The 15888-nt window shown below is 40.2% G+C and overlaps 2 protein-coding genes across 5 annotated transcripts in view; both read left to right on the top strand.

Moving 5' to 3' along the window:
* The window catches only part of trh (PAS domain-containing protein trachealess), a gene marked incomplete at its 5' end in the record, with an annotated part of 78840 nt that extends 74478 nt beyond the window's left edge, over positions 1–4362 (top strand). Inside the window, 6 exon segments of the mRNA XM_022832665.2 lie at positions 268–483; positions 782–1018; positions 1266–1648; positions 2086–2422; positions 2788–3237; positions 3361–4362. Coding sequence (XP_022688400.2) covers positions 268–483; positions 782–1018; positions 1266–1648; positions 2086–2422; positions 2788–3237; positions 3361–3392 — 1655 coding nt within the window.
* A 4673-nt stretch (positions 4363–9035) lies between these two features.
* Positions 9036–15019, top strand: LOC111260139 (aldo-keto reductase 1B). 4 transcript variants are annotated; one of them, XM_022832663.2, is made up of 9 exons: positions 9036–9243; positions 9411–9530; positions 9961–10005; positions 10132–10219; positions 10640–10807; positions 12909–13118; positions 13779–13990; positions 14322–14400; positions 14753–15019. In XM_022832663.2, exons 4-9 carry the CDS (start codon positions 10145–10147, stop codon positions 14960–14962), a joined length of 954 nt encoding a protein of 317 aa, XP_022688398.1. In that variant the 5' UTR covers positions 9036–9243; positions 9411–9530; positions 9961–10005; positions 10132–10144; the 3' UTR covers positions 14963–15019. The 4 variants fall into 4 exon arrangements, with proteins under 4 accessions (XP_022688398.1, XP_086824307.1, XP_022688397.1 ...); XM_086968181.1 differs by lacking the exon at positions 9961–10005; XM_022832662.2 differs by having other exon boundaries at positions 9036–9530.
* Positions 15020–15888: the final 869 nt, after the last annotated feature.

Genomic DNA, 15888 nt, shown 5'->3' with positions numbered 1-15888 from the left:
GTTCGGCCTTTAATATTGCGTGGATTTTCCTCTAATTGTTGTTTCATTGTTTAATAATCACGGTATTTCAATATTCATACGGTAGCAATCGACGAAAGCCAAAATGTCATCTCGTTTCTCAAAAGCTGATCTTGGCTCTTTTAGATTAATAGAATGGGTATTTCGGCTTAATAATTTTACGATCAGTGTTTGGGATTAATTAAGTTTTTTTTTTTCAAACTGATTTCTCTTCGGTATTTAATGATAAACATTCTGTCCGAATTCGAGCTGCGACGATGCAAGCGGGTTCGCATACAGCGTACGCCGGCCTGGAGCGGTCCTTTTGTGTGCGCATGAAATCGACACTCACTAAGAGAGGCTGCCATTTCAAGTCTTCTGGCTACAGGGTTGTCTTGGTGTTGTGTCATCTTCGGCCGCAGAGCATCTACACATCCTCCGCCCCTTCCCTTGGAGGGGCGCAGCTTAAAGGTCAGCCTGTTCTTGGTAAGTTCGTCTGTTGGCTCCTTTCAATTTCGAGTAGCACCTTTCCACACTTCGAAAAAAACGAGCGAAAAACGTCCATCAAACTTGTCGAAAATGTTCTCCCTTTACCACGCCGCTATCGAATCACGTTCGTATCATTGTCTGACTAGAATACCCATCTTCCTGCCATACCTGGCCCAGTAAGGCTTGTCCACAACTCCAAATGAGATATAATGTTCTTTTTTAGAATCAAGAGATTTAAAACCATATAGTGTCAGAGTAGAAATGAAATAATTGCACGTGTGATTGTCAACTTTAGGGCTGGTGGGTTTGGCGGTGGCCCTACCTCCGCCATCTGTGAACGAGGTACGACTTGGCTGCGATATGTTCGTAACGCGGGTGAACCTTGATTTCCGGGTGTCGCACTGCGAGCCTAGGGTGCAACAGCTGTTAGACTATAATGCCGATGATCTCACAGGCCGGAGTCTCTATTCGCTTGTGCACGCTCAAGATGTTCAACGACTTAGACAGCTACATATGGACATTATGCATAAAGGTTTGTTTATAATAACACGTAACCTTTAAGATATTTAGTACGATGGACTCGTTACATCATACAGTAACGTCTACTCCATCCTATTTAACACCACTAGAAGCATTCATGACGAATCACTCTTCAAAGCACCTGTTAGAAAAAAAAACGTGTATTATTGCTGAACCTCCAGAAGTCACGTTACACGACTTGCTGCTTCAATAAGTTATTCACTATGTATGATCGTCCGTTGTGTCATGACCCTGTTTAGGGCAAGCTATGAGTGGTTATTATCGTCTTATGAACAAAAGTGGAGGCTTCAGTTGGATCCAGACGTGCGCGACGGTCATCTGCGCATCAAAGCAAAGTTCACAGGAGGAACAGAGTATCATCTGCGTAAACTACGTTATCTCGGCGGGGGAATTCGATTCGATAGTGATGGATGCGAGCCAACTTCCTGGCTATCGGGAGCCTTCTCCGCTTAAACGGGATTGCGGTAGCCCACCCGTTTCACCCCTGCCAAAACCTCATCATACGCTCGCTTCGGGAGTTGGCACTTCAGCAACATTGACTATGCACCAGAGCAACACGGCCGATCCTCTACCGTTAAGCACGTTACCGATATCGGGCGTGTCCAAGCTGGAACCTGTGAAGGCAAGTGTTACCCACCCCTTCCTACACTACCCGAGGAGAAGTAGTCCACACTATAAAACAGGTATCTCACGGACGTAGGTTAGAATATAGTACAGATATGTGTCTAAGTAAATCCATACTAATACCGTTCCTGGTTGTACTGGTGATTACGGCCATTCAGCTTTGTCGGTGCATCACATCGACGCGCGAATCCGTCTCATTGGTATGTAGCATACCAAGCTAATACTTGACGGAGTGCGAGTATGTGCTAAGCTAATTGTCAACTAAGGACCTAATTATCATAAGTATGCCATATACGTAGATATCTTTAATCGACACTTCTTATCTATGCCCCGTAGTTTTTCCATCAATTGTCTAGATAAATGATCGCTGATCTAGCGCAAAGTTAAACGGTAGCTTAACTTGCCTGTGCTGTGTTCGTCAATGGTTGATTATAGGACGTATCCTGTGACCCTGTATCGAGTCCACTCACATACGAGGTATTGGACGACCCTAAAGCACGCAAAAAATACAACGGCGGACACAGTGGCGGTAGTGGGAAAAATCGCAAACGACCAGCCGTGTCTGACTCTCCCGAGGATGGCGAGATGAAGGAAAAGAAGGAAATCTCAGAACTCTCACGGCCGTGGAAGAGTGGTGCTAGCGATAACAGTAACGTTAAAGATCTTGAAGACGCTATGAAGAAGCATCTTCCACCACCACCTTTACCGTCACAGACTTCGCTGGACGCAAATAACAGACTGATGCCTCAGCCTCCGACGATACAGTGGATAGGTGGGTTTGGGTAAGGGAAATAGCCTGATAAGTTGAAAGTTAAAATCAGGCTGTAAAAGCTGTTGGCCCTAGGCCCTGTTTGGTGAAAATGCCGATTTCAATAAGTGATACTGAGGTGATAATTTGTTTCAAAATGCTACCAAATCTCCTATCATGGAGACATTTACGGCCTCCAAAAGCCTCTTATGCGATATCCAGCTTAAAAGGACTTTGAGGATAATATATAATCTATATCTTCCCTTCAAACGCCTGTTCTTAAAAGCTTAGCAAACGCAACTTTGAGCGCTTATACGTATGTTACGCCGCAGTCTATGCTCCACTGCACGATGATGATTACGTTCGTTCTGTCCCGTTCTATGATCCAGGTGCACCTGCGCCTAGCACGCCTCCCAGCGCAACGTCTTCTCTCCTTCGTCAGTTGTATGTGAACCGTGAAACCGTCATTCGACAATCGAATCAACCAGCTGCTGGCAATGGCCGTTCGCCCTATACGCCGTATGGCGATGTGGCTCCGGCGGACGCTTACCATCATCATAGTCATGGAGACTTTATGTTGCACCATAATCCGGCAGGTTTAGGTGCGCCGTATAATGGTTACGAAGCCTATCCACAGGGAAGAGATAATTTAGTGCCGGGAATGATGACCCCAGTGGCCACGCTCCCTTCAATGACATCGATGACTTCAATGACATCTATGCAGAGACATGTCCCGTACGAACTACCCCTTCGGCCCCAGGTGTTGGTGCATCCCAGCCTCGACTATGCGCCTCCTCCACCCATTCATAACGAACCGCAATTGTATCATCACCTATCAGGTATAATAATAATAAAACCGACTCCTATTCACAGTAAAATAACATAAACGAAGCCACCATACGTGTCTCTAAATAGCTATTATTTGTTTTTATATATAACTGCTGGTGCGGTCTCGTTTACAGGCGGCAACCCGTGGTATCCACAGCCTAATTAAGGCTGACTCGAAGAACTTGAATGGCAGTTGCAATATCTAACAGAGTGATCGATAAAACTAACGAGGACGAAAGCATCAACCGGACACAATAATACCAGCAACGCCGACGTTAACTGTATTAGGCTATCTATCGTAGTTCAGTAACTACAGGACCACGTGTTCTTAAAGCTGTTCGGAAGTGATAAACAGTAAAAAAAAAAAAAACGATATGATTTGTATCTATTGAATATGCCCTAAGAGAATCACTCATCAATCCGCAAGAAGCATCAATTAATTGAATCCGGTTTTGGACCGCGCGGAACCAGCGAATGTTCGAACCACGAGGTTGACTATCGGACGTGATGTCACCAATCTATACACATACTAGATTAGATAGATTGATATGTATAAATAAACAAAATAGGTGAAGAAGACACGATGACACACGAACTGTGACGAGGTCTGGTCGCGAAAACTGAATACTTAGTGCTTATGAAAAAAACGCGTACAGAACGCGATTTGAACGCGCCTTATATACCGCCTTTGATGGGCGCGACTGTAACAAATTGTATATACCTGTGATAGAGTAATTTAGAGAGATAATTCTATCCATAAGAATTAAATTGTTGATAAAATCAACTAGATGACGATGATGCGTCAGTAATCGAGAAAAGTAAACAACAATGAAATATTAGAGAAAGGGTGGTCAGTTCAAATAAAAGAAAGAGGTAAATAAAGTAAATATATAAATAGCAGAAAAATTACAAGTGTGGTGTAGTACGGGGCCTGTCACCGCCGTTAATCATTGGCGCTCCTGTAAAAATAAACGAAATATCAATAGTTGATTGAAAAAATCGAATAAAGCAAACATTAACATAATATAGATGTAATATATGTCGATACACACACACACACACACACACACAAAATGACGACGGTGATAATTATCATCATGGCGTTCAATAAACGTTTGTATTTATAAGCGTGCAAATAGTATTTGTACTCAGTTGTCTCTGCTTGGACCTATCGATGCTTCAAAGTTGGCTGTCTCATCATAAGACCCTGTAGTTTCACTGTGTTGTAAGCGTTTAGACTTCAAGCCTAGGCTTTGGATTCGCGGATCGTCAATACCACTGGCGATCGGTCAAAATAACGAACCGACTCTATCTAAAAAAAATTGAATAGCTTGGGTATTTAGCCCTCGCCCCACCCCCCGCCCCCCCCCTCCCCCCCCCACGCCAGACATACACCCCCCCCCCCCCCCCCTGGAGAAAAAAGGGCCAACAAAGGAGCTCAAAGCAGCACTTTTTTCAGAGGTGACGCCAAGTAGGAAACATGTACACCAGTTCATAGGATCCAAAAATGACTCATTTATTTGAATTAAGCAGTTCGACTGTAACAGCTGTTGGCGCTAGACGTACCTGATAAATATGGGACACGTTCAGTAGCGTATATCCGAGACCAAGACCTCGACCTCTATGCCATCCGGGTAAGCAATCTGATATGGTTTTCTCAGAAATGTCAACCATTTTTTGTCTTCTGAAAGCTCGGCACATATTTCAATGGACGCTTGTCCGAAAGGGCTCAGTTTCTCCCAGAGTAAAGCCACTTATCTTCTAAAAAATATCGTTTGTAAGGGAAAGGTAAGGATCACTCTATTATTAGAAGTAGCTCTATCAGAAATTGTCGGTGATTGACTCGGCGGTAAACGTCAAGTGCATATTGCTGAGTAAGGTTTACTGAGTAAGGTTAGGAACTCCATTGGCTGTACTGGCGTCTTACTACACGCCACTTCGTTTATTGCCAGAATAAGGAGCTAAATAAAGAACGACTTATGTTAGTACGCTACTTGAGGAAACATGTGATTTCTATTGCATGAAGCGTACGTTTGCAGGGCTGAGAAGTTTTCGACAATCATGCGTGTCGATGAGCGCTAAGGAAAAGTAAGTAGTAAGTCCCATAATTGTTTACAGGCAACGAATCAATACGATTGGGGGTGATGTCATGCGTCTGTTTCGTTCGGGAAAGCTCACAATACTAATTCAATAATCATAATACTAATTATTCACTTACGTATAAGGAGTCACAAATGGCGGACAGTTAGCTACCCCTAGTGACCTATTGACACGCTTCACTTCGCATGATCAGCGGCAGCAGTAGCCGTGAGCATTCGACAACAAGGTACCCAAAGGCATAGCAAATTACGGTATCGGCAAAATACGGCAACGGAAAAATCATAGAGATGCGCATGTTTATCGCTATTGCGTGCGGACAGAAACAAGAGATTTATCATCAGTTTGTCTCAGTTTGTATTGAAATTACGTGCTACTTCTGACTGACGTAATTTAGCCTCGGCATCTATTACTCGCGAAAAGAAAGCTATGCTTGCCAAATCGCGAGCGGAACAAATCATGTCAACAGGTATATATGTGCATGGCTTATTAATTACCTAATCACATACTCGAACCGTATTATTTCGAGCTATACGTCCGGCACCGGCCTCATTCAGTTGGACGGCTGGCAACAACGGCACGAAGCAACGGGATTTCTAACTTAGACCATCGCGTATTCTTAGCATTAGCATGCTAATACGTTACCTATCGACCTGGCACCTATTAGGTTAACCTCCGTTCATATCGGTTCGAAGCTATTATATTTGCGTCAACTATAAGCCTACTTTTACTACTAGGTTTATAGTGTTGCTCTTCTAGCTGTCGTATACTGTCCGCTGACTGGTCGATTTAGGAGGCGGTTGGCTAGGAGTATATAGCTTTGCCTGTTTTCACCTACTGTAACATCCTTAGTAACAAGTAAAGCCTAGATTCGTTTTGCTGAAACAAATCATTCATTAAACCATCCGTAATGACCTCCTCAATATTGAATCAAGTTATTACTATGTTCAGCCATTGAAAACATACGTTTCAGAACCAGATCCAGTGCTACCGGAGCATACTACGCCATGAACTAGACGTATGAAATACATATTGTATTTGCTATAGGCGCTGGACCCGTTCTGTTAGAGGCTTTGCTCTTCCTACCTTATTCCTAGCTTCTGTTCCATCTGCTCTTGACCCTAGAAAGCGAATAGTGAGGGAGCCTTCTCGATAATTTTATAGCTTCAGGTAAACCTTAGTTACCTTAATTAGAAATAAGCTATAACCACTAACGCTATTTGTTTGATAGCGGACGTGTAGCTCGTATAACTTCGTTCGAGGGAAGGAGGGACATTTTTTACCGCTCGTCCCTGCGCCCTATGATGTAGCGATAGCAAGCCGTCACTGTACTGGAAACTGACGTTGTAGAATTGTGGAATTTCGGCATCTTTTTTTTATTTAGGCATTAATAGTGCTTTTTTAAAAACATAATTGCGTGGCCTTTGAATATACTCTTGTAAGTTTTTGCTAGTGTGATGGCTGTATATATCACAAACGATCATCTCTGTGCCGTCGCAAAGCTTGGGAAAATCTAAGTTCCTCATCAGGATGACCAAGGGATGAAAGGGTCACCTTTCATTAGGTGTAAATTATAAGGCGGCAGTCCAGATTTGTCTACGTTGTTGAGAAATTCTGTGGGGAACTGCATAGAACCGGCATCTTCCGTAACTTCTTTAATTAGATCTCTAGAGAAACATTTAACGCAAGTATTGCTAATATTTCGGATAATTCTGTTTAGAAGAACCGACACGCTGAATTATGGTGGCAGGCAGATGCATCGATACATCGTTTAACAGAATCCCGCTTTGTAGCTATGTGCTCGGGCAATGTAATTTCATTGGAGGCCTTTTTTATAAATATATCATCATTGATTGACAACAAAAATCTGGGAGTGCTCGTCCAGTCATGTGTTGATGTGCAAATTGTATCTTGTCATGTGTCTTTATAGCTATGACCTTTTGATCAAGACGCCTTCAATACTGATATTGCTATCTGTTTTGACTACCGGCAGTAGTTGACTGGAGTGCTTTGATTCTAGAGCTAAAATTTCTCTGAAATGTTCATCTTTATTACATATATCGTAATACGTTCCGCCAAATATCTTTGAAGACCTTATCTCCGGTCATAGAGCATACGTCGCAGACGATAAGCGCCGTCGTATGAAGTAGATGTGCCATTTTTAAATTCCCGTATGTGCTGCATACTGCTTTTTCATTGACGTCAATGAAAATTTTCGGGAGAATCGAGAGTGCGCAATTCAACCAGCGGGTATTAAAGTCTCCGCGATTGCTGACGAGATTACTGCAGTTGCCACTCGCCGCAATTTTCGTAGAACTATATTGGTTTACCACAACGGCTTTACTTGTCAGGCAGAAAAAGAATATCTTCGACATTTTGCTATCACTCTCAAAAATTTTTTAGAAAATATTTTTCAAATAAAAAGGTTCACCATACCAAAACGCTGAACCTATCAATTGACACGTACCAAAAATTCGCTCTTGAAAGCACTCAAAAATAGCTTGAAACATATTTTCACTTCACTTTTATCTGGGTAGGCGAGACGAACCTATCAATAAATCCTTGATCATTTTCACGCCGGGTTATTTATTTTAGCTATAGGGGCATGTGCAGTATATCTATTTAACTCAGCGAGTTTCCAGTTAACAACAGAAACAATACCCCATTAGATATACTTTTGTGTAAACATTTCATCGATGGAAAACTTTCTTTGACCAAAAATCCTATTTAAAATCTAGCCCAGCTTAGTTTCTATAATCTTCACGGATGCATGAAAGAAAAACCTAGAAAAGCAAAAATCGCAAAAGGTTAGTAGGTTGTCTGGATTCATATTAAAACTCATGGAGTACAAAAAGCCAACTCTACCAAGAAAAAAGTACTCATTCGATCGCTTCCATTTTAGCCGCAGACCTTTTCAGGAGGGCATTTTAAACTTTTACAAAACATCAAATTAGACAACTTATGAAATTCACGAAAAAACACATCATGAATCAGATCAGAAATCTCTTAAAGCCGAGCCCGCAGAAATCCAATCCGTGTTTTCTGGCGGGTCGTCTTAAATTGGGAATGCCCGTGGCCCTAGAGGCCCGTTGGTAAATAAAGCCATAGATATATGACTTTATGTTTAGTATAGTGTTCTGTAATGTTCGGTATAAAACCAACGCGAATGTACGGTGATATAAAAAAATGATAATCTGTTGTTGATGTGTATACCATGTATACGCGTGATTTGTAAGAGAAGCATTAGCTTCTAGAAAGTGCGTATTAGGGATACTTCGAGGCTCAGCGAAACTACGGTTTGGCAAGTTAAACACTCTATTAAAATTGCTTTTAGGCAACAAGAAAGCCGCATGGCTGACTGTAGAAACGTGCATTGGGAAATAATTCAAACGTAATTACTCTGGGTTTTTGATGGGCTATCCATTTTAAGCCAAGGATATCTAAAGTTGACGTCATTGATGCTTAGCGGAGGCAGACTACTTTACGTTAAGCTAGAACGTCGTCGATATTACTAAACGATGCGTAATTATTCTTCAGTTTTTTTTTTGTTCGAAATGCTAAGCTGCATAAGCTAAAGCTGCTCGGTATTATTTATCGGTTTATTATCAGTAAACATTATATCGACAGCTTGATGCGAAGACGCGCCTTCTTTTAAACGTTTGGTCATCCTCCTCACCCGCTGTTTGTTTACTTTTCCTTCAGCCGGTTGGTCAATAGCTGGCTGTTGGCCTTGAAGTGAACCCATCTGATATCGGACAAAATAGGTCGCGTTTGACAATTCCATTGGCTGAACGTGCAAGCTACATTCAGCGTGATATTATCACTATTTACTGACATGGTCGAGATTTGCCGTTGTAAAACCATTTGACCGCCATCCGGTGCCTGGTTTCTGCAAGAAAAAGGCCAACTAAAAGTAGTTTGTAAATGTCATTTGACAACTATCGTGGATCTGCACAAGTATCTAATTTGTGTTTGCCAGCATGGTTCTTTTCTTTCTTTATTCCTTTCTTTTCATTCGCGTATCACATGTACGCAAGTAACGATTCGTTCAGAGTAAAAATTATTTCGCCATTTTTCCATTCGACAGCGACGTCCCGCAAAAACGTTTGTCGTCATAACTGTAAATTATTTTTGAGAACCATATTGGAAACATCGACCGGCAGTGTGTTCCTGATAGTCTATTTAATCAACAATCTGATTTGTTAAGGTAAGCCTCGGATTTATATATAATCAGGTTCTGGGTACGAAAAAGCTGTTCAGGTTACCGTATACGAGCTAAGCAATAATTTCTAGGAAATAACTACAATAATGCTATTCGAAAATTTCATATTAAAAAGGTGACCTTTCTTTCAACGGACATAAGATTGATAGCGATGCGCACTAATGGCCTGTAACACTCGACAATGGACGATGACGATCGGTCTAAGCAATATTTGATTGTCTGTGCCTGGTTTATACACATATTTATAGTGTCTTCCATTTATGGTCACTCGTTCAAGGTTGTTTTAACATTGCCTTGACCGATACATGAAACATGTAGTAATTCTTATAAATACCAAGAGTCTTAATCTACATTATATATATATATATATATATGTAAGGCTCTTGATACTTACAAGGATGGTTATATGTTGCAGGTATCATTCAAAGCGACGTTACTTCCGCGTGAGGCGCTCGTTTAGGTTTGTTTTCTACCTGTAGATACCTTTGTTGATCGACATGAAAAACGAAAGTGTATGATTAGACTATCGATAAGGCAGTAATCGGCTTATCGTGTAACCATCTTGTATGTTCATTGATAATTATAGCGAAAACTCCGTGATGGCAAATGTGTGTCCGAAAATTAAGCTCAACGATGGGAACGAGCTCCCCGTGCTCGGTCTTGGAACTTGGATGGTATGGCTCTAGAAAGGCTTAACTTTGTAACCAACTTGAATTAGCAACCGTGTTTTTTAGAGCTATATAATAGTGTGTAATGATAGACTGCTAAAAATTGTGCGCACTTTGATTCGTGTATGAGGAAATTCTATTCGGTTTCTAAGTACGTTGTAATATGTAGCAGACCAAATGAGAAGCCAAGAAATACCAGTAAATAGATAATCTTAAGACTTAAGACGACAACGTTTCTTTCAATTTTTATAATAAAAACCTTTTAAAATCCTAAAGAATGTCTTCAATTTGTCTACGTATGTCTTCAGTTTGCTTCGAGGAAAAGTTGCACGTAACCGCCATGTGTAATGCGGCAATTCATTTACCAGTATCAGAATGGAGAGATTTCAGCCTAATTAACCTGTTTTTGATTTGATGACACATTAGGTTGGACCAGGTGAAGTATATGATGCTGTGTGTCACGCTATAGATATCGGCTACCGTCATTTAGACTGTGCACTTGCCTACGAAAACGAGGATGGTATTGGTAGGGCGATTGCGGATAAAATCAAACAGGGAGTTCTGAGCAGAGACGATTTGTTTGTGACAAGCAAGGTAGGCCAAGCAATGCATAGATACGCAAGAGCTACTGGCAATAATAGCTGCCTGCTTTGATTTTAAGGAGGTTATTTATCGATAACTTGAAGTAAGTTATCATTAATTTCTTCAGTACACACAGTTACCAGCAACGTAAGTTGATTGCGTATAATCAAAGTACACAAATTACAAGTGACTAGCTTCCTCATCATAAAAGATTCTAAGGCTTTAATCGTACGTAGGATATAAAAAAATATTTTCTTCTAGAAAATTATATGTGCCTATTATATGAAATATGCTGAAACAGTTATAGAATTTCCCCAGTACCCGTTATTATGGCAGAATCAAGAAACCAACAGCGAAGTAGCCAGTATTTCAGATTCATGTCTTAATCGCATTATTTGAAGTCAAATCTGTTAGTGCAACTGATACACACTCGGTTCTATCCTCGCGCCACCTCGGTAACAATTTTTGAACGAATCCCACCGGGGTATATCGATCGAACGATAGAGTACTATCGGTAAATTCGATTTCCTCATCTTGTCAATAACCGCTCTGGTGATTACTACAAAAAAATGAAGCCGCTGTAACTTCGCCTGAATAGGACAATTGTCTAGTTTGATCTATTGATGCATCGGCAGTTAGGAACACTGTCGCAGGTTCGTAACGAGAACGTTCGTGAGTATCCGGCTATCATTTTATTACATAGGTGCCCTACGTAATCCATTGATGTATTATCGTGTTCTTAAAAAATAAGCAGGTCAAACTTGTCACGGATATCCACCACAGCTTCTTTAACGATTTGAAGGTGCTTTCGTTACTAAAGGCCAGTCGTGAAGTGTAACCTATAGTTCTATCCTGCGGTACCTGTGAACTACTTTTAAAGAATATTTGTCGAGTTACCGAAAATACGTATGACTCTTGCACCCCTTCGGTCATATTGTAAATCCAATCTGCCGAAAACGCGGTAGCATTGTCCTACCAGCTAGACATGATGGAAATGAGGTATGTTTTTTTCGCACCACTTTTTTGGCGCTGTCTGTAGGATGATGCTCATGATTGATTCATGGGCGGTCAATTCTGTGCAGACAAAATCCAGGGTCGTAGATGACATATCCTATACGATCTCATACAATCTTGAAAATCGTTCGCATCCAGTCTCTCAGTAAGCGCGTTTGCCTGTCTACCTATTATAGAGGGTGAACTAAAGATAAAGAGATGGAATTCTGAAGAAACCATCTTCGATGGGTCTCCCATTTCCTTCCACGATCAGGGAACTAACAGCTTGTGTACAGGACAACTTGTTCTATGCGATCTCAGCGATAGACAACTATATACCTAAACAACGTATGTAGATTTCGTGAAACTTTCAATCTAAGAGAATAAAAGTTCAAGTGAACATATGTGATGCTACAGCGTCATATTTGGCAATATGATATCATCCATAGCAATGGATGACACATTCATCCGTTTCGACTTAATTCAGGACGTATTTTGTGCAGGACGTACTTAATACGGCAACTAGACCGCTGCATGTATATCAAAAGAACTTATTAAGTGGTTCTCTAACTAATCAAGTTGAACGAAACGTGTGCGTGGAAGCGACCAACAACCAAAATACTTTGCGGAAAGGCTACAGCAGTTACATATGTGGATCGATATTGAATCGCTCAGAAACCTCAGAACATCCGATTGTGTATAAGACGATTCCAGCACAACAGTCTTCCTTAGATAATCGACGTGCGGATTACTAAGCATGTACATTCTGGAAATACTCTTTTCCAAAAATAGGTTTTTGGCCATTGTAGCATCTCTACCATCAAGTAATGATATCAATCTAAAAAAGTGTATTTTTTGAGGACTTTGAATTGGGATCCACTGGCCTATGAGTTGCATTTGGTGTTAGCAGCCGATACATGCGTCGAGATACGGCAAAGAAGTTCTTGAAAAAACTTTTGCAAAGGGAGTGTCTACGATGAAGTCGCTAGAATGAAAATCTGCCGAGCATATTATACATACGAAGAAATTCTTGTTACAGTGAAGTCATTGAAATTGAAACGCATACAGATTGGTGTACGTGGGACCTTCACCATTATGAATTGCCTATTCTTCTCAACAGAACTGGAATACCTATCGATCCTCAGAGGAAAAGGTGCTCGAAGGTTTCCAAAAGACAATGACAGATTTGAAGCTCAAATACTTGGACCTGTACCTAATTCATTGGCCGTTCAGCTGGAAAGAGGATGGAGAAATCTTTCCTAAAGATGATAAGGGCGGCTTCTACACAACAGATGCTGACTTCATGATAGCTTGGAAGGCAATGGAAAAGGTACTACGTTTAAAATAGCTGTAAAAAAAAGAGTCGCTAAGATGTTTACCATTATTCAACTTAATACACAACTTAATAACTAAATGTTAATCCTATATGAACAAACAGTGATGGTCTGCTCCCGCAAGTGATCATTGTCTCCGTTACGCATTGTTAAGTGTCTTCGGTGTTCCTATATTCATATGTAAATACATACATAGCAAGAATATATTCATACGATATTGCACGTATCATGTGTTTTTTTGATTCGATATATTATAGCTCTTGAAATTGCTACAGCCAAATAATATTAAAGAGAAACTATATATATATATATATATATATATTATATCATACATTAACGTCTTACATGCGGTGCTTTTTCCAGCAGTGTAACGTTGATTGTTATTAGCAATTAAATGCTATTTTTAAATTAATGGAGCGAGGATAGATTTACGGAGTTCCATTAGCTCCGTGAATCCATTCTCTTTTATTATTTATTATTTTTTGTTCGTATTTAGAAGTTAGCCTTTCACCTGGAACTTAACAACCTTATTAACAGTAATATACTGCGGCCTTAAGTAGTCATAGCATAGTTGATCGTTTACGTACCAGTATACCTATTTAACGAGGCATCTCTTTTTTACTTCAGAAAATTAACACTATTGGAATTAATTTCAGCTTCAAAAAGCCGGCAAGGTCCGCAGTATCGGCGTGTCGAACTTCAACAGTGAGCAGATTAACCGAGTCCTTGCTGAAGGCTCGGTAAAACCGGTTACTAACCAGGTAGAAAGTCATACGTACCTGCAACAGGAAAAGCTTCGCGCATTTTGTGCTGAACATAATATTGTCATCACAGCGTACTCTCCACTTGGTTCACCCTACAAGCCATTGTACGCAGGTTCAGTTCCCGGACCTTGTTCCATAAATGTCCAGCTCATGCCACAAAATCTTTAAAACCGATCTAGATTGGGTTTGTTTCTATGATATAACAGTTTAACAGTCACTACATTTTGTCAAACAGGACGGAAGCCTCATATACGCATAGTCAATTCCCATCGCAATTTAGAAACTTTCTTGGAAATCTAACGTATTCGACTAACACCATAATATTATTTGATATATTTGACCCTAATCTACAACCACCTTCGCTTCAGACAGCGCTGATAGTTTCTAATAGGTCATAAAATTAAGGACCACTATTTTCTCCGCGCGTTGTTACAGTGCCTTGGATGGGCCCATTCCAATAAAGCACCCAGCGTTAATCGATATTGGCAAAACACACGGGAAGAGCCCGGCCCAGGTACCAGTATAAAGCAATTCCGTATTATTTGATTCGTGATACTCAGATTGTGTCGCTTGATATAAATGCCTGCCGGCACTTTTTCACAGCTTCAACTTCCAGCGTTTTGAAATTTTACATTCATATATACAAACCCCGCATAAGCTGTGTATCTTCATGAATTATATACTTGTCACTCAGTCAGTTATTAACACCCTTACGCAGGCAAACTTAATAATGATAATATCGAGAAAAGTGGTTGATTTTTTGTTTGAACTTCACTATATCCATTAAGCTTTGCGACAGAAAACAGACTGAGATTAATTGAAGGTTGTTTTTTTTGTTTATTAAAAATAACATAAAAAATTCACAGGTAATGCTCCGGTTCCAGCTGCAGCGTGGTATAGTTGTCATACCAAAATCAACAAATTATGAACGAATGAGGGAAAATTTTCAGTTATTCGATTTTGAATTAACGCAGAGCGAAATGAATACGATCAAGAAACTAGACAAAGCCTACAGATTTGTATCGATGGATGCCATGAAATGTCATAAGTATTTTCCCTTTGGTATTGAATTTTAATTTTGACGACTGTTCTATTGTCATCGTATTCAATAAAGCTGTGTTTTTATTCATCTACCATCTAGTCATTTTTTCATCTAGGCAATCCCTTTAGACTCGCTACCTTCTGGACGGAAATCTATGTATGGGTGTTCATTACAGATCATTATTTATATATATCATCGATATTACAGTTTGTTTGTAATAACTTAACAGCTAATGGTAAATTCAGAATATGCAATGTTATCCAGTCTTCCTAGATGAGGATTTTTTGCCGAAAACAAAAATAACTTCCTTTACTAATAGAAGCGTTATAATATTTAGAAGAATTGTCAAAAACATATAAAAAATTGTGGTTTTATTGGAACAAATACCATTGACAGTGATCATAGATTAAGGGTAGTCATATATTTTGTTAGGGCTTATCTTCCTATCATTTGTAATTCACGTTCAAAGCGTATAGTCTATACCGATATTTCTACGTTCCTAGAAGAAGTCTAAGCTAACATATACTTCTTCGTGATCATTAACTTTGTGATTTAGCATAAACGGTAGAGTCACACGGATTAACTAGTGAGAAACACTACGTCTCAAGGACAAAATCATATTTATAAATAGTGTAGCTTATGACGGCCCCCACCGGCGGTTTGTTGTCGTTTCAGCAAAGAGACCCATTGCCCTAGAAGGGCCCTTGCCAACTCTTCGTCATTTGGAATATCCTGATCCGTTTCTTTTTACAGGCGTCGCAAGCAGCCCATGTACCGAACATGTAGTGGTGTAGCATACAATAACAGTGGCGTGATTTTTAACCGGATTTTTTCTTGTGACAAAAAACAGTAATATTTTTTTGTAAGGTTTGTATAAGGTAAAAAGAAACGGACTAGGTTTTCTAACCGGGATCTGATAACATGAACAGATGTTTTTCTTTCAATGTTAAACGTTGGCAG

The sequence above is a fragment of the Varroa jacobsoni genome, unplaced genomic scaffold (genome assembly GCF_002532875.2).
Source record: "Varroa jacobsoni isolate VJ856 unplaced genomic scaffold, vjacob_1.0 scaffold_404, whole genome shotgun sequence".
NCBI classification, from domain to species: Eukaryota; Metazoa; Arthropoda; class Arachnida; order Mesostigmata; family Varroidae; genus Varroa; species Varroa jacobsoni.
Note: the sequence above shows the minus strand (reverse complement) of the source record. Positions and strands in the feature narration are given on the sequence as shown.